This window comes from Megachile rotundata, chromosome 8 (assembly GCF_050947335.1).
Source record: "Megachile rotundata isolate GNS110a chromosome 8, iyMegRotu1, whole genome shotgun sequence".
Taxonomy (NCBI): Eukaryota; Metazoa; Arthropoda; class Insecta; order Hymenoptera; family Megachilidae; genus Megachile; species Megachile rotundata.
The window spans coordinates 17289701-17309221 of record NC_134990.1 but is presented as its reverse complement, the minus strand read 5'-3'; the positions used below and the strand labels follow the sequence as shown (position 1 = coordinate 17309221).

Genomic DNA, 19521 nt, shown 5'->3' with positions numbered 1-19521 from the left:
TCGAAAATAATCTTGCTCGAGAACAAACGGTTTGCACAATGGAATATCTTCTGCGGTTACCAAGGGATTCTAAAGATCAGGATTTCTCTTTGTCGCTGACAACAATAGGTGTGTGTCTTTAATTCAGCGTAATAGTTTCCGCGACGTAGCATTGTTCGAGATCGGGCTTGGAAAAAACAGGTGCAGTATCGGTTATCGATATTGCCGGCTTCGAGTTCGCTCGACGTAAATAGCTTTAGTAACGATGATGAGGTTCGCCGATTGAATGTCGCCACGAGGAATAAACTTTGACAGTTTCGATGCAATTCGGTCTTATGTTTCTTTCGTTTTCACGGAAGGCCAGAAATTAACGCGATAAACGATAAACGATTTCGCGATAAATTGATCGGACGATCAACAAATCGCTATAAAACTTTGAAACGCGGTTACTAAAATTACCTTCGGTACGCTTTAATAATCGTTCAATTATTCAACCTCGGAAAATGTAATTATTTTGCATAAACAACACTCTTGATACGCGATCAACGAATGACTAATAGTCCAGCGATTTACCCGAGTTGAACGATAAATTTTTACATTAAGGATGTATTATTTGATAAATCCTGATATTGTATGAAGGACTTCCGAGGCGACGGCCGAGATCACGAAAGCCATTTTTAAGGCTTTAAAGAAAAGAGGAATCTTGGGGAATCGCGTAATAATAGTACTTAGAAGAACAACGATGGAACACCTTCTAAATTGACCCTGCTCTTACGACCTTTCATCGATGATAAATTCTCTTCCTCGAGTCGCTTTTCTCATTGTTGTTTCGTACAGAAGGGTTAAAAGTACCTTACCTACGGTCATATATTTTGCCCCGTGCACGCTTTTAAAATAAACCTAACAGACCGTTTAAATATTTTTCAATCTTCAGAGCTCTTGATGGTCGGCCTTTTAAACGTTAGATCTAACGTAACCGAGAAAGAAAGTATTAAGAAGGATTTAGGTAAAAAATAACGCGTTAAAAAAGCATTAATATGGTTAAGAATGTTCGGTAACGACCAGTGTCGAAACAGCGGGAGCAGAAATGGAAATTTTAGAGCGATAAAGAAGCTTACGAGGAAAGTATGAATTGTCACGCGGAAATTATTGATTTCGAGCATGTGACAGGCGTGTCAACAAGCTTCTCCCTTTCTAGGCTGAGAAGCTCGAGACATTTGACCCACTACAAGTCGATAAGCGTGTTGGCAAAGGCATCGAAGCTTTTTCAAACAAGGAAATTGTTTAAAGACCGGCGTCCCTAAGCGAGACCGATCGAGTGGCTTCTCCATCCATCTATCCGTTCTAGAGCGAGGTGAAAAGCAATGACGAAAAAGAGAGGGAGACAAAAAGAGAGTGGCAAAGTATAAGTCGACACTTGATCCCCGACGAGAACATTGTGAAAATCTTTGTTCCACTTGTTCGAGAGTCAACGGCACTCTCGTGCTCTTCACGTGACCCAAGGGTTATAAATTATTCGCAAAACTCGTCGCGAAATAAGATATTGATTCCGCGGTGAACACTCGACGTCTTCTACAATATTTACACTTGATTGAGATCTTTAATTAGAAACCAATAAATGAACAATAAAGCTTTCAATTCGCGCATGACATTTATGTACAATTTTGTTATTTTATACTCTGGTATTCTCCTACGATAATTTCTGTATCGATGTTTCTATATCGGACTGGCAATTAAATTCGTGACCTTTTGCGCTGCACGGAGATCCTCTTAAGCAAAGTAAATTTGCGATACCGCTTAAATATAAATTCTTAAAATGTCACTTTCGAGCGTAACAACAATATAAATTCGTCGAGTTTGTAGAAATCTTACGCTGCGGGAGATTCCCGCCCACAAAACTGCGGCGCAGACTGATTGGCGTCAGTCAGGGCCGTGTTACAACAGGGTATCATGGTAAATACCCTACTTCTACTACACGGTTGCTAACAATACCAACAGTTTCGTACGAAACAAGTAATCCGCTTTTTTCGAAGTCCACAAGGTATAAACGCGAATAAAATATTTTTTATAATCTAATTTTTCTTCCTACAAATTTGTATTTTATTTAAAATAATTGTTCTCCAAACAAAGTCTTTAATTGGTTATTTATTCGCAGCTAAATTGATTCATGCCTGCATACATACAGTGAAAGTTCAGTAGAACAGATCGTTATAAGTCAGACAATAGCGTCGCTTTAATTAAATCATTTGTAGCTAGGGAAATACTAATTGAAAGCATGGAATTCTTTTCGAAGGAAAATCTTGGGAGGAAAACTAGAATTTATTGCTGTCTCAGTAGTATAAGATGACATATGTCAGACTCCTAAACATTAATGTATACGTCCACAAAGCGATAAATGTTTTAAATTTGAAAACGAATTGCCTTTAAATTTTTCTAAAACTTTTCTACCTGCCTCGCCGCTTTAATAAAAAGGAGACTCACGGGGGAAGCTTAAGTTTCAATTAGCAACTTATTTAGTTAAAAGTTTCGCAAGGAAACAGAAAGAAAAATACGAAAGTTTCTTGATTAAAAATCGACACGTGTGTCGAGTTCAGAAAAGACGAAAAAAAAAACCAGGAAATTTGTAACATCCTTCAGACTATTCCAGAGGAAGAACTTTGGCGATGTGACTCTATTAGAAGTTAAGATCTTCTCGCGAAAGTATCACGTTCCTTGTCTTCGCGAAAATTCCTAGCCGAGAACGCGACTCGGAAGACAAGCTCGTAATTTGCATATAAATTCGCAGTCTCGCGACTTCGCTGCAACCGACCAAGTTTTCCGCTTCGAATATATGTATACCGTATACGTGGTTCCGTCGACGTTTAACAGACATTGCTTACCTGGGCAACCTTTTCCCCCATGTTCGACGTGTGCATGGCACCTTGAAAGTATTTCGCGGACCCGTTGTCCTGCAAGGAAAACTGGAACAAACAATGGGATATTTGAAATTGGAAAATTAATTAAAGGAAATGCATAGGATGAGTTGTAATTTTATATGAATAATTAAAAAGACTTACTTTGTGTTTCATGGAGTCGGGCCCCATCTGGCTGAGGGATGGCGACTTCCTGTCTTTGGACGTCCGCCATTTTTGCAAGTCACTTTCGGACGCAACGCCAGGAAAGATTTTCGAATGTTTAGTAGCTAGAAACACAAATACTGGCGTCAATTTTCGCAGAAATAGTCGTTCGTTTTTAGTATCATAATTATCCTATTATTATTACGAAACTATACGTGTGAAATACAGGCTCGATTCAACCAACCTATTCAACAAATTAATTTGCCAAAACTCTTTTGATCTAAGCTTTCGAGGAGCAACAAACAACAAAAATTTGTCTATCGTGTTATCGTTGTGTGAAGTGAAATTTGTAAGATACCAATTTACAGTCCCTTTTAATTAACAACCTCGCACGCGCTAAGTCTAAATGTAAAATACAGTACGATTACGAAGCACGCTGATAAGTAGATCCAAGTGCAATGTAGACTTCCTAGAGGCGGAAGTAGAGAAAGGAGCCTTTTGTCATTCGCTTTCGTCTTTGTTGTAATTTCGCGCTCCAAGTATTCTCGCATTCACCTTTTCGAAAGTAAATTAAGAAGGTCCCTTTCCATGTTCTTACTTGTACAGCTAAAGGAAGCCTACTTTGCACCGAGTTGTACGTTTGGAGAGTGTACGTGTATAATATTGTACAAGATAAGACTGTTCCAGTGACGGAAGAAAAGGTTTAACATTACTGACAACGTGTGGTCTAAATTAAAAAATAAATGGCGGCCAATGTAAAGGCTACGAACGAGTGGCGTTAGAATAAAATCAACCAACGGAACAACCGAGCCTATATCTCTGAACTAAAAGCGTTAGAGAACAGTGTGTCGTTAACGGGTTAGTCAATTCGCACTAGAAGCTGCATACCTGTGAAAGAAAGATCGTTTAAATGTTCGTAAAAGACCGTGTAAATTATTCATAGAGATGAGAATGCGGTAACTGCTACGCTCAAGTAGTAGTATGTATATATAATATATTTATAATGTTCGTATACGTATGTATATAATATATCAAGGAAAGAAAGGGAAGAACGTGGGGTTATATCGTTTCGATGATGATTTGTACAATGATATCGTGACGATTGCTGCTCCATTCTGTCTTCTCAAATTCGTTTCCGGGGATTTCGGATGGAAGTCCACCGGAAGTAGCGAGTTCGTGAGCCGAAGATAGAGAAGAAGCCGTGTACATCAGCCAATTTTTGTTTCATCGTGAAGAAACAGAAGCGTAACTAACAAATTGATCTCCCATGCTTCGATCAGCCTTGCTTCGAGATATCTCGAGATTCTTCACCCTCAAATCCCTGCAGATACTTCACGCAAGTTACAAACTAAAAGACTCACGCGTCGACTAGTACTCGTGATATTATTCGAAACCCGAAACCTCCTTTCAACCGTGAGGGGAGAGGGTGAAGCGAATTCCAGGATTCTGGAACACAAAATGGCTGACCGAGCGATGCTACGGTGCTCGTTTTGTAAAATGGTACGGTAGAAAGACACGAGAGAATAGCGAAGAAAAAGAAAAAAAATCGAGAGAGGAAAGTGGTTGTTAGAGTACAAGTGACGCGTTCGAAGTCTCGTGAATGCGCAGGGTGGAGTCAACGAGTAAAATAGTACTATACAAGGTGTGCCAGTAATCGTCGTACAATCGGGGAAGGATTGATTCTCGTTTAAAAAATTAATTAAAACTTTCTTCGTACAATCACTCCGCTTCGAAGAAAAATTTTAGTTGAAAATTTTTCAAGATATGTACAAAAGGAATGGTTTGCAATAAAGAAGGTGACAATTTTAAGAAAAGAACATTTTATCCGTAATTGTACAAGTTAAAGATGTCAAAAACGACCCTGTATACGAACATGGTGTCATACAATAATTTTAATTTATTTTTTCAAGAAGAATTCAACCCTTCTCGATAACAGGGACAATTACTGGACTACGCTGTATAAATGGTGGCTGTGGTGGAGTACAAGAAAACAGGCCTATGAAAGCTGAATCCGACAATGGTACGTTATCTGTTGGAGAGAAAGCAGTTGATATCAAGAAAAAAAAGGAAAAAAAGTAAGCCGCAAGCGCTTGGTAAGTTGTAAAAGGGGTGCAAACTCGGGCGGCGCTCGGTCGGTTAAAAGAAAAACCAAAGTAGGGGATGAAGCAGACTTAAGCTGCTCCGTCCTGTTTTACCTTCCGTGAGATTATCGACTGTCGCTGGCCGTCGCTCGAGGGTGACGTGTTCGCTCCCTCGGCCCGCTACTAAAATACGTTTCTATGGTTTGACTTTTGGACTTGTATTTCGTATCCAAAAGGGGTCACGGTCGGGCCTGATTTAACGCAGGGGTCACCGTGGATAATATATGCGACGCGAGATTACGTACGTATGTCTGGATACAGGGTTGAAAGAGAATGATCGACGGAACGGAAACGCGACTCTTCCTGAAACGTTTATCGAGACTCCGGGGGTAGCGAATAGGGGTTGCTCGGAGCGAACAGGCGCCAACTCGCGCCGTTTTCGCGAGACATCGCCTCGCGAAACGAGTTCTTTCGTTCTTCGAGCTTTTCTCCGCGGCTGACAGATAGCGAAGCGATACGTTATGGAACGTATTCGAACTGTTATCGTTTGTAACGTATTACGATCGGTACGATAAGAAACAGAATAAAATACAGTCGATGTAATTGATCGTCTCTTATCTTAATCAAATTGCGATCATTTTTTTCCGATGCATGCAACTTTGTCGTTCGAAAGTCATTTATGTTAGGTATTAAACTTTTATTTGCTAGACAACTTCGATTCGTTCGTTCGCTTCGTTTAAGCGATTGATTCTTGAATCGCGAAAGGTAAAAAAGGACGATCAGATTCGAAAACGATCGAAAGAAAAAATGACGGATCCTTCTTTCGAATCTTCCATCACGAACATCACCGGTTAACCGGCCCTACGATGGCTTCGACCGGCAAACTGCGAAGCACGCTCGCTCACTATCTGTCAACATTCGCGACACGAAACATCGCATGCGGCGGTATTATCTTCAACGTCGTTCATTGCAATTTCGCCGCAGCGCGCATATATCTGCACTCGACACGTCGTTCAGGCCTCGATACCGATCGAATTCGATCGATCTATCGAACGTTCCAGGAACGTAGAAGAAAATAAAATAAAAAGAAAACGGATGGCATCGTTGTTCTGTCTGCGCAGAGAACGTAAGGGTTGCGGATGCGAACACCTGAACGTATCGTCGTGAAGCTCGAGCCGATATGGCAACCCTCGAAATACCGAGGAAACGACAGAGAAAAAAAATGGGTGGGGAAAAGAGAAAAAAAAAATAGCAAGAAACGAAGAATCGGGTCGGTAAGATCGACACGAGGTCTACTTACAAACGCTGCAGGTGAGGCTGCGACACGGCGCCCTCGCCGCGTCCGGTTTCACCGCCCTCCTCGAGATCGCGTCCAAACTCGCCGCGTGCGACACGCTTCGAGATGGTCCTTCCGCACCTCCGCCCGACGAGAAGTTCGCCCCATCCCAGATTCCTGACTTCTGCGAGACCTGCAACCAACCACGACCACCTTCCGTTTAACCGACCATCGCGCTCTCCGTTTAGTCCGAGCTACCCTTGACTCGGACTTCCGTTTCACGTGACACGGCGACTGCTGGAATATCGTTTGCATCGCGTACACTCCTGCGACACACGATCGATACCGGACATGTTTTCAAGCGAGTGCACGCGATCCAACTTGAGTTTAACCCGGTGTGGATGGAAGGGGCAATTACTTTCGGGGTTGAGGGCACGGTTTAAGGCTAAGGCTCGTCGATGATGGCAAAAGATAAAGATGGAAGCCGCCATTAAATCGTCCTATAAATAATATCGTGTCTTCTCGTCCTTTCTTCTTTTTAAAAATAATTTTGTCCTTCGGACAACGCGACAACAATTTCCTACCCCTTGCACGCTCTGTATTTTTACCCGAAATGACCGATTCTTTGAACCTATTGCTCGAACTTTTTCTTTAAATAGATAAAACGGGAAGAAAGTTTGTAATAAGAGACTGAAAACGGTGTCAACGATGATCAGGAAGGCCCCCGACGGTCTTCTAAATTGGTCAACTCTCATGAGAATGAACAATATTCCGGATATGTTCCGGTGATTCTATTAGCTTGGCTCGATAGCTCGGCCAACGTCCATTACTCGACCAACCCTCGACTGCTCGTGAAATTGAAACTAGTGGAAGTAGTAGGCGTCAGGGTTGGTTCATCCCTCTGATAGAATAACTTTACACGTGTTGCAATTGTACAAGTTAGATACATGCCATTAGGCTGACCTTTGCATGGTACTCTAACCCTGCGTTTCGTGCTGCACGCGTTTCAGAATCGTTTTGCTTACGCTTTTTAGCCCTTTAGTTCCAGAAACAGTGAAATAACGAGAAACCATCGACACAGAGGGAATAAATAGGAGATCTAGGACATCGAATACTCTAATAGATATTTTATTTATTTGTTCTTTTTTTCTACTTACGTCGCTCACCCCTTCGGGACTGGCAATCGGTGCAGTAGTGCTGTGGTGTGCAACGTTTGCGGTTGCTGCAGACGTTGCACCACCATTGTTGCTTCCAGATGGCGGGGCTGGAAGAGCAGGCGGGGGTGTGCCAGTCCTTCCAGGACCCCAAGATTCCATCATTGTAGGTGAACCACATGTTAGCGGGCTGAAAAATATAGGAAATCGGTTCCATTAGTCCAAAGAGAACATTCCTGGCCGACTCGTTCCTTAAATCTCGTACATCGGTGGTTGGGTGCATCGTAACCCACACTTACCAAACCTGTGCAGCGGTGTATGGACTAAAATTGAGCGTTTCAATTTTTAAATGACTTTATATATAAAACGATTAATGCATCAAGAAATAATATAAAATTTAACGAGCGAAACTTTTTCGAGGCAGGAAAAATACGATATCGCCGTGCGAAAGTTGCAAGGGCTTCGAGAAAAGTTTAAAAGATCGAAGAAAATGTCCGGAGAAAAAATGTAATCTAGATGTTTCTCCACGCAATATTTCGAATGTATCTTGTATTCCCTACACGCAGTTCCATTAGAGGGAAACGAGAAGGCGAAGGACTATTGGAGTCTCCCTCGAACTCAAGATGTCGCGACAAAAAATCTGAACAAAAACCGTTTCACGAGAAGTTCCAAGAAATAATAACACTGATTAATGGAGTTTGTTTGACTAAAACGATCAATCAAAATAACAGTGATCATCGACGATGCAAAGAAGCTGGATTTTCATAGACGATAATCAGTGTAGGCGGCATCGAGCCGTCGAGGCGTCGGGCATCGCTATCCCGAAAAATTACCAGAACAAAAGTGTTCCGTGATAAATCATAGAAATCTTGAGATTATGACAAATGGTCGATATAGAACAGAGGTCGGATACGGCGAGTGAAGTATGTCAGTGTTAGGTCAGACTTGGCAATCGATACAGAAGCTGACGAGTCACAACGCGATGCAGAAAGACGTGACCGACGTGCTCGACGTGCCACCAGAACTCTAACGTAAACGAACTGGACTTTATTTCATGGAACTGTAACCGGTAACACTTGTTTGCTGTTCAATTAGCTCGAGGCTGTCGCGAACAAGCATCTGCGGACAGTTTAGGAAGTTGAAGGTGTTGGACGCTTCTGAGAGTTCTTGTTTGATATTCTGGTGTTCTTGTTCCGCAAAAAACATCTGATGTCTCTGACGGCTCGTCTGCGGAGATTTCAATGGCTCGTATGTGCATCCAGAAAGCACGTATATAAACACTTTAACTCCTTTGACAGTGAGAATTTATTTTCCGGTTTCGAGTGGCTTTTACCATTTATTATACATTTCTGATTATAAACGATAAATTAAATTAACAATGTACCATTGACGCTAGTTCAAATTGTACCGAATGCGAGACATCGAAGTGGAGTCGTACAACGCGTCAGCGTTCTACTGCCTCGCGACAGATCTAAGCCCGAAAATCGTGAGAAGACGATTCGATTTCTCGCTTCAAAAGAATCTTCGGAAATACGCTACCGGCGATTGCAAGCCCCGTTCGAAAGGATACAGAAGAGCTTGCATCAGCGTTGTTAGGGTAGGAAGAGGGATGGACAAGTTCAGGATAGTTTCGTTTGGAACATTTCCAACCATTTCGAACGCGTAATGAGAATTTCCTCGCGCCGCTCGGGACTCTCTCGTAACGGCACGTCCGTCGACGTACATATATCAAGGGAAAAACAAATCAACCCTCTTCGACGAGCCCCTTTCTACTTTCTGGGTAGCGCCAGTCCGTCTCTGAACGACCGTTTGTATGCATTAAGGGGTCGAACGGAGGCTACTCGTGATTTAGCTCGAGTCGCGGAACGATTTATTCAAGGCGTTAAGTAGAAAATTTTTCTTTATACTCTACCAAGCGATTTCACTACGAACTGTAGCCTTTCCGAATACTTATGGTGCGTACCAGTATGCGAGACGTAGTAAAGGCTCAATTTTCCATTTATTTCCAACTGTTAATGTGGTTTTATTGGAACCGTCTCGTTATACTAGAAGCTCTCTTTTGCTATTAGATAGATCTCAGAGATTTCGACGACAAATTATCCCAAAATTGTAGAATAAGAACGACAATAATTTGCCGCTGAACGAAACGTTCCAGTTTTCTATCGAGCCGCATTACAAGTTCTGTTTTCAGAGTCCTTCGCGTGTGAACACGCACTCGCCAATTCGAAGGAACAAAGTGTTTCGTTCGGTGTGCGATTAAGAAGAAATTGCAAAATGGAATTTTTGCCAGGTCAAAGCAATTTCATCGATGCATCCGATGCAAATGGTCTTGGACTTCGATTCCACTTTCGTTTATGAGCAAAAAATTATTATTTCGAACGGTCTCTCCGAGTTGAGCCGAACGAATCGATATGCAATTGTCGTAATAGCGGAAAAATAAAATTAATCCGAGGATAGAAAGCTTAGAGATATTCCGAAGCAAAGTGGTTAATTAAGAGGTCGTAAAGGATTGGGTGCTTTTACAGAAAATATCCACGGCGACGCGCATGCAAACGGGATTTTGTTTTAAAGCCATGGAAATTCATTGAACGCACTAGCGTGCGAAAGTAGGGTGGGCAAGGGTGGAGCATGGAAACGCGGTAAAGAAATTGTAATTCATTAGGTATTCTTCTAACGCACCTCCACTGGTTAATTAAAAGTATGAATATTTAATGTCAACCATTTTCATTTGTAAACCGCGATTAAGCAACGATGACAAAATCGTATGACCAATGTTTAACCTTCTTTGCACGGTGTAACACTTTCTTTATAACCCTTTCGTTTCTAACGGTAAGAGGACGTATGTAAAATTCCTTGTCAAGGATATTTTTCATTTGTAAAAAAGACTGATCCATATCGTAGCTGCGATTGCAATAAAAAAAATTCATTTTTCAAGAGCTCGCGAAGCCATTGCAACGGAAGAATAACGTTAAAGCCAAACTCGTTTGAAAAAAAATAACAGGATCAGGGATCATGCGCATTTTCATCCAATTAAAACTTCACGCCAATTAGTCGATCGTGCGCCATCTCGTCGAAATATTCAATCGCTCCCATTTTTCACGGCATCGATCAACATTGGCGATTAACGAATTCCGGCGAAGAAAGCATCGTCGAATAAACGGGCGTCACGGCAGCTGCCAAAAAAGATGCACTCGCGGCGATGAATCATACCGAGTTTATCATGCAAATGCGCGACAGCAATTTACCACTTTTTAGACACGTAAATTCCTTGAACCCACCCAACAATAGCGTGCAATAACGCCGCAAGGTGAAGTTGCACCGCTTGAAAAAAGGAGAGCGGCCGGAACTGTGACGCCGGTGGTTGGCTGGTTGGTTGGTAAAGGAGTCGAAGGAAAGAGAGAAAAAAATACATCGCTGTAGTCCATTATGTGGATCTATTTGTATTACGAAATCACTCTGTCAACACGCTGCCCGACGAGGAATCGATGTCAGGGTTGCCTGGACGCCGTAAAACGTCGATAAATCCAGCGAGTTTTTAACGCGGTTTCGATCCTACCTTGCAAGTTCAAACCCTCGCACAATCTGCTCTATCGACGTACAAAGGACGCGTCAACGGATCAGAGAGGATACGGTAGCGAGATATTTATGGCGCTACGGTAGCGAAATAAAAATGGTTAGACAATGTACCCAATGATATAAAATGTAGTTTAAATTGTTATCTCAGCGGCCTATCGCCCGAGAATCTATTCTGACCGTCGAAGCGAAATTTGCTGAAACAACGGAACGAACTTGTATTTCTTTAATATCTTTCCTGGAAATCATGGAAGTCGTAGGAAAAGCAGCTCGGAAGAAACTGTCCCTAATCTGAAAGGCAGAAACTGTTCCGGACTTCGATTCTCTGAAGCCAACTACTACAGATACACCCGAATTATCTATCAACTGCAGTCTCATTTGGAGCAACGTTTTCTTTTTCTTTTGTAGGAAGAGCAAAATTAAAGCTACGTTTCGTTGGAATTGTTTCCGAACAAGTTCAGCTTCATTTATTTTCAGGAAGAACGTTACGTGTCCACCGAACGTCGGGCCATAATGAAGCAGAAAAAATTTGGTCCAATTTCTGGTCGAGAAAAGACCCGTGTGAAATCGTCATGCAAGTGTGACAACACTCTGCTTCGAGCTTAATGCAGCTTTCGAATCGTATCATGGTCACGCACGCTCCTTAACCCGAGATAAAATCTTTGAGCTCGAACACTTTCATTCATATCCTCTTCAGTGCTTTTTCTTTTCTCCTTTTTTTCTTTCTTTCGTACTTGCTTAACTGGTTCATTCACAGGCACGTTTATTCACGCGACGCCCCTGTCTTTTCACGATCGTTGAAAGAGACGACTTGCATGCACCCCTTTTTAAATCGGTTTTCAAAGGCGTCCTGTTTAAGAGGTTTTAATTCCTTTGTGACAGTTTTGGTTACGAAGATTGTACACGAAATTTTGACCTTCCAACGTTCTATTTCGTAATAGAATACAAGATAAATGCTTCGGTGGACGTTGAATCAGAATTTCTTCTCTTCGAGGGAATATTAATTGGCATAGTTAGCGTTCCGGAACGATGCCCGTCGCGAGATAAATATTATCGGCTATCGATTTTAATGCGAGGAGCTTCGAAAGGTGGTTAAGAGGCAAATGGATGATCTGGGTCTCGTTAGAAGCCCGACGTCTAAGTAAAAGCTCGAGCTAAGTCGATAGGAGAGAAGGGAAATGCGTTTCTGTTCCTTCTAGCCTTGTCGCGTTCACCTGGTCGTTTCTCAATCTCCATACCGCGACGTTGCGTGCTCGGCATGGTTCACCTTGAAGCGCACGCTAAAACCGGGACATTCCTCTTTGTCATCGGTAAGCCACAGCTTTAATCGAGTCTCAGGATTGATTATTGGCTCTTTGATTAACCAGTTTATAATTCACGAAGGCTCCCCGAATTTAACTCGAAGAAAGACGGCTCTCCTTTGCTACGGATACAGTTCACGAAACTTGACATATTTTTTTTACGAAACTTCCACGACAGAACGTGACGAAGTCAGTAGAGGATTTCGGGTTTATGGGAGATTAAAAGGGTTACGATTAACTTTTCGAGGGGATCTCTGAACCTTTGTTCCTTCGATAATTGATCGTTGCGTGCCGAGAGCAAACGGACAGGGTTCACCTTGAAGAGGGGAAATATCCAAGGTCGTAATCCCGACCATATTACTCTCTGTCGTTCCATGTGCTTCCCGGTTCCGGAGCCGCTTGTTTATGTCATCGGGATCCTGTCGCGTGAGGAACTCGATTTCGTCCGCAAACGTCCAGGAACGTCTTCGAATTATTTTCAGACTGACCGCAGGTGTCACGGCATGCAGCATTCGGTGCATCGCTTTCCAAGTACCAACTGTCAACTCTCTTTGCAGCACACAGTTAGTTTGATTAAAGAGATGCATGGATTTCGCTTGTCGCATAAATAAATCGTGCATGGACGGAAGTACGTAAGAGTCGTTTATTCGGAAATAGCACGAAGGAAATACGTTCCTCGATTCATGATCCATTCATTCCAGGGAGTTATGTATGATGGTTGTTTACGAAACCCTTAATCAATTCGATGGTACCAAATGGACCTACTGTTTACTCGGGCGACTGCCAATATTTGATCTCGCGTCTGGTTTCGATCGTTTAGAATGGATTGCCGTGTTTTTCCCACGTTGAGAAAACAAAAACCTGTGCGACGAAAAGTGTGTATTTTGGCAAGCGTCGTGTGCACCGTGCGAATGCATTTTATTATATTTGGAACTTCCGATCGTTCGGAAGTAGAAGTACCTGCGCAAACCCAATCTATCATCCCCGACCAAATAAAACAAAAAGAAATCCTATTTCGTTCGGAATTTACAATGATCGAGCCACCGAATGTTTTGAACGACGACAAAAATTGAATAGAAGAAAGCAGCTTAATCCAATGGAGATTTCTATCGCCAATTACCGGATAGATTATCCCGGGATCGATTAAGAGAAGAAGATCGAGACACGGGTTAACAAGATATCGAAAAAAGCATTTGATGTTTGCGAGAATGCCAACAGCGTGGTCGAGATACGCGTGCAGAACAATGCGGTGTATCATTAACGAACCGAGTGTACTTAGTTAGGTCAGCTTCGTCAGTTTCTTAATTGGCTTCTGTACAACACCGCAGTACGACAAATCATCGCGCAACCCCCCTCACCTGCTGAAAACTAGAATAAAACCTCGGAATCAGCCAACTACACCGGCAAGACGAATTACATTAAAATTCAATGCAAGTTTTATCGCTCTACAATCGATACCTTCGATTCATGGAACACGAAATGTCCTTTATGCAACATCGTATTTTTAGTCGCGCTGATTGGCACGGAAGAAATAGTCGTGCCGAACATTATCAATTATTATAACATATCCGATCATAGCGCATTTCGCATCAGAAGCAACTCGAAAATTGTCGTATCGAAAGCTTTCGGAATTCGAAGGAACGCCGAACAATACGTGTGTATTCGATCATTGGAGTAAAATGACTCGTAGAATTCTATTTACATGAGTGATGTATTACATACAAATATATAGCATGCCTATAACGGTGCACTATAGCGTGGAAACTACGTGGTTCTCTCGATATTTCCGGCTAGCGATAAACGAGAAAAAAAGTGCCACGATAGACAATTTGATTGTTCGGTCTAATCTAGTGAGGACTGCGGAACAGATATAAGCGAGTTTATCAGAATATATTGGAAAGTCCAGGACTCACCAGTTCTCGGAGGCGTCCTCGTCGAGGATGGTCCCGTCAGCAAGTCGATGAGGTAAGTTGGTCGTGTTTCTTGGTCGATTCCTGACCCTCGGTGGACCAACGACACCAGTCCTGGATAGACCGGCACGAAAGGACGCCCTTGCCCTGTCGACTGCTCGAGTCAACGTCATTGAATCTTATTAGTGATTGTTAGTAAAAACTGCCAACTACGCACCGGTGAAAATATATATTGCGAAAACTAACGCGTCGTTCGCGAGCTAGCTACAACTTCGAATCGAGAATTTCGTTTTATTTGAAAAATTTCGTGGTCCTTGTATCAATGCCTATAGTTGAAAAGCTTTGCACTCCAAGCGCGTTCAATTACTTAACTAGCAACATTTTAAGTACGAAATAAGGAAGAAAGCTTGTAAGTGTTTCGAGGAAAATTTTCAATACTCATCGATCGCTATAGAAATGAACGCTCGAATGGCGAAGCCAAAGACTCCGCTTTAGTTTCTAGAATTTTATAATACAATAAACTATATATATTGCAATCGATGACGTACTACTTTTTCCACTAAAAAATTTCAGTTAATCGAAGCGCCGTAACTTCGCCATCCCAAGGTTTAGTAACCGAAGCTTTTCACTTACGTACGCTACTGTTCAGTAATTTAGTAGTTACAGTACTCTCGAGATTATATTTTTCGCGGTACAATATTCCACTGCGGAGTTTTGTACGTGTTACTTTGCGCAATATATTTTTCTCAACGAACAGGGAGGGACTCGAGTGAGTTTATACGAAGTTAGCCACCGACTGGATTAAACAAACTTTCAACGAAGCAAAGTAAAATGGGATCATGAAGCGCCAAACACGGTATCTAGAAACGGACGACGATTTCGCTCGAAAAAGGGTACAGAAAAATAGCGAATCAAGCGATGGATGTTGATAAATTGTATAAAACTAAGGTGAAAGTATTCGATCCGAGTAAATGATTTGTCGAGCGAGTTAAGAATGAAAGAGACGGGGTGAAATTTTCTATTTATCGTTACATGCACGATTGAATCGTTGGCACAACGATTCGGTGATCTCCTTACGCGTATGATCGTCGTAAAGTTATTTGATTTTCAGCCAAATTCGAGTCGTTGAACCTCGTGTACAAAAATACGATATCTGTTTCAGATTGTAGGGGCCAGAACGAGAAACGATGCTGGCATTATCGAAGAAAAAATTGAAAAATGCCAAGTTGAAGTTCTTCCCATCCGACTACATCACGGACCAAGAACATGTATACCAAGGGAAATTGGATTCGCGATAAAAAGCAGAGGACACAAAAGCGAGAAGAGAAGAATCATCGAAATGAATATCGAAGCAAGGTTTTCCATCGAAGCTCCAAGGCTTGTCCATTCAAAACGATCGAGTTTAATTAAAAATTGTTTGCCGACCAGCGATAGGTCCTGCTCGCTGTATAGAAATCACGAAATATTCGATGACGAACGAAACAGATCGGAATCGAACGCGTTACCGGATCGTTCAACGACAGCTTCGTGTTCATTTTAATAATTGATCCGACATAGTGGCCACTGTAAGCATCGGCTGATTCGTCCGCGAGGGTTGAGGGTGGATTTATCAAGTGGCAGGTGGGAAAAGGGGATGTCTATAGCTTCCTATACGGGGGTATAACATTTATTACCGGGTCAGGGTTAACTGTTAGGCGCGCCACACACGTCCAGCGACTGTTCTGCGGCGTCATTCTAAAAATACTTTCGCGAACACTCCAGATATAAAACGTGACCACGCGGCTCTTCCTCTTTGCGTGTATGCTGTTTCTACACGCGCGGCTATTTAGAAATACAGGTAAAACACCGTTAAGCGAATTAGTAATCGAGCCTGTGCAACCGTCGATTTATTTCGACGCACTGCTATAACTATTTTAAATTCGAACGAATTTCAATTTTATGAATCGTCAAATTTTTTGTATAGGTAGGGAGAACTACTATAATGCGAAGCGGTACGAGGCGTAGGGATTCGATGATAATTTCGCGTATGATAATCTGACGCGTTGGTAATACAACGCGTGGTGATACGGGACGCCGCGAAACGAAGCGTAGCAATACAACGCGTACGACTTGACACGCGATAATTCGACGCGTAACGTATGCTACGACTAATCAACCTTCCCTAGAGAAAGGTGCTGAATATAGAAAATGAGTGGGAATTATTTAAAAAAATTTCTAATAGAATATACCACGCTACACTCGGCCATTTCCACTGCGCCACAATTCATTGTTCTAAAATTTCAAAAGGAATGACTGAAAATTTCACGGAAAAATCGCATTCTTGATAAGACATGCCACACATAAATACACCGAGATACAACATTGAATAGCGTGAAATATATTTAACGAGAACTCATTATGCGGTCAAATCTGACCTCGATCTCTGATTCTAGCAATCATCCTTACAACTAAAGCTGCCAACCTGTGTGTTGAATAGCAAGATTGTCGAGAAACTGGCCCTGAATGTCCACGAAGCTGTCGTATACCGATTAGTGCGGTAAAACATAATGATGCTACGGGAACTTGAAATCCGCATGAAGCTATATGCAAACAGGACACGAAACTTCACGATGGAATATCGCGTTAAGCATGCGTTTCGTCTTCACCGCGCTCGGGTGTCCTCGTGGATAGATTTAGTGGCTCGGAAAACGCAAAGGCGTTTACTTCAAATTGATTCTTTACCGACACGTGCTTCCACGCCGTGTCACTATTTATACAGCGTGCAAATACGATGTTGTTTGCGAACTATCAAGGCTCAGCGCTTATACTTTTTTTTCTTCTTTTTTTCTGGAATTTCAGCGATAGACACCGCTGACGAAGATAGAGAAAAAAAAGATATTTGCGTACACTAATTGTTTTTATTAGCATAACGCTATCGATTCGATATTTTTCCCAACGTGTGGTAACTAAAATACGTTCACGAGGTGTTTTACCTTCCCGCTATCAAGATAATTATTTCAATTAGTTCCAGCGTATTTAATTATACGAAGGGTGCTCGTGAGGCTGCACTCGAAGCACACTTTCCACGGAAAAAATTAGCAAAGTAGAGTGCCCGTATTTCCCTCGACGTTCTATCTCTTCTCTTGTAAAAAGCGATTTATATCCTTTCAGATACCAAGGGTTATTGCAATACGATCATGGTTCGATAAACGTTTTTGCAAACAATTTATAATCAGAAATGTTTAACAGACCGCAGAAGATAACGCGTCGACCGCCACAGTAAATACAGACGTATGTGCTAAGACACGCTAGGCATAAAACATTAATACGTTGCCTGCACTAGTAGAAGCGGACGCGTGTAGTAAGACATCGAAACCGTACTACTTAAATCTTCGTTTTAGAGCATTGTTGAAACTTTCATTAAATTCTATTATATTTTGGCTGTTAAATATGAAAATACGAAAATTTTCAATTAGCTAACACAAAGAATTTCCTGCAGGTAATAGAATTCCATGGAAATTCAAACGTGACCCACATATGGGTGACATAGCAATCAACGTGTTAATTATTCGATTATGTTATATTTGAAGCGTAGGCAAGTGGCCTTCGCAGCCGTTAACGCTATAAAAACATTAAAAGTTAATTATCTAATATATCGTGGAGGTCAACGCGTTAAATACAGAGGGATTAAAAAATTGTAAGGACTGCTATTACCGTCGAATAAACCGATAACGAAGTACATTCTGCTCTATACGAAAGAACTGTTTCGAAAAACAAACACGTAGAAATCGACTGTTCTTCCTCTCATCGCGCGTCTCTCGATTGTAAAGATGAAAAGACAGTTACCAGAAATGAAATCTTACGAGAATAATTCCGTCGATTTACTTAGTCTGAACTCATCACTCGATCAATCTGCTGGACGCTTTAATCGAGCGAGATAATCGGTTTCAAGTGAAATTAGGTTCTTAATCGCGGCCAGACAAGCGGCGGGCGAAAGAGAAGGCGAGAGACTCGCTTCCGATGGAATTTCATTAGCCGGAGCTGGATGAAAAGAATCCGTCCGGTGTGTATTGCATCCTACCGGACAGAAAAAAAGGGGAAAAAAGGAAAAGAGGCTCGGTGGTAATTTTTACAAGCACCTTTCTAACGTCAGTCTGCGGCAAGGAAGGTCACGCCGTGCTCCAAGTACGCTCCTACAGACACACCCCGCGTTCACACTTAACTACGTGACCTAGTGTCCTCGGCGTTGCACAACGAATGCAAAGCGAGAGAAAAAAAACACACACGCACGACACACGTACAATAGAACAAACGTCTGTGTTATTAAATAGGACAAACAGAAACGTACAAGGGATCGAAAGTGCTTTTCGTCCCGTGTAACTAGCCCTGTACGATTAATTGCAAACACACTGCACAGAACCAAACCATTTCGTTGTTGGAGTTAACAGTAGACACCTTCAAGATTAATAATCCTGATAAAAACTCAACTGCTGCGCTTGCTGATTTAAGTAGGACCACGTGCAAAAATTTCGGATAACGAATAAAGTGGTCCTAATTTTTAATAACAAATTTTTCACCGGGATTAAAAGTCCTGAAGTAATTAATATGACACATTTTTGATCCGAAAATCTTCGACCGAAGATTCAAGGGGTCGTTTCGACGTTTCGAAAGAGAGAGAGAGAGAGAAAAGAACATTGTGCAACGACGAGCTGCACGAACGTAAATTGAACGTGAAATTTACATGGATTCATGGAAAATGAGCGAGCAAGGCTGGCAAATGAGAAACAGGAAGGGAGAACGAGAAGAAAAAAAATTGAAACTTACAGCGTGTGACGAGCCTGTTGTTGGTCTGGCTTGGGGGCGGAATTGCAGGCTGTGGGGGTGGTTGGGCGCTCAGATCCTCGAAGTTTATGATTTGCAAGCAGATGTCGTCCACCTCGCTCCTTATTAACGCTATCACCTCGCTGCACAGAAATTTGGTGCCTGTGACAGAAAAGTAATCCGATTAGTAATCAGCTTACTCCTCGAAATGAATTTCTCCTATAAATTCTTTTTCGATAACGAAGAACATTGTAATCTGTTATCTATATGCAACATTTCTTTGAATTACACTACGGATTTCCAAAGGAACTCTAAGCGAATAGATATATTTCGTAAACGCTTGTAAAGACACTTGCAAATTATTTGCAGTAACCGAAACGATTGAGAATCG

At 42.0% G+C, this 19521-nt stretch overlaps 1 protein-coding gene across 18 annotated transcripts in view; it reads right to left on the bottom strand.

The window, feature by feature from the left end:
* Positions 1 to 19521, bottom strand: part of sei (potassium voltage-gated channel seizure) — an 87970-nt gene that overhangs the window by 41944 nt on the left and 26505 nt on the right. For 10 of the 18 annotated variants that reach the window (XM_076534571.1, XM_076534575.1, XM_076534567.1 and 7 more), the window contains exons 3-9: positions 19134 to 19292; positions 14334 to 14508; positions 7550 to 7736; positions 6417 to 6585; positions 5231 to 5299; positions 3036 to 3160; positions 2859 to 2939 (exon numbers count right to left, since the gene is read on the bottom strand). In XM_076534571.1, the coding sequence (XP_076390686.1) occupies positions 2859 to 2939; positions 3036 to 3160; positions 5231 to 5299; positions 6417 to 6585; positions 7550 to 7736; positions 14334 to 14508; positions 19134 to 19292 (965 nt within the window). The remainder of the gene's footprint in view (positions 1 to 2858; positions 2940 to 3035; positions 3161 to 5230; positions 5300 to 6416; positions 6586 to 7549; positions 7737 to 14333; positions 14509 to 19133; positions 19293 to 19521) is intronic. The other 8 variants (XM_076534569.1, XM_076534568.1, XM_076534573.1 and 5 more) reach the window with 4 other exon arrangements.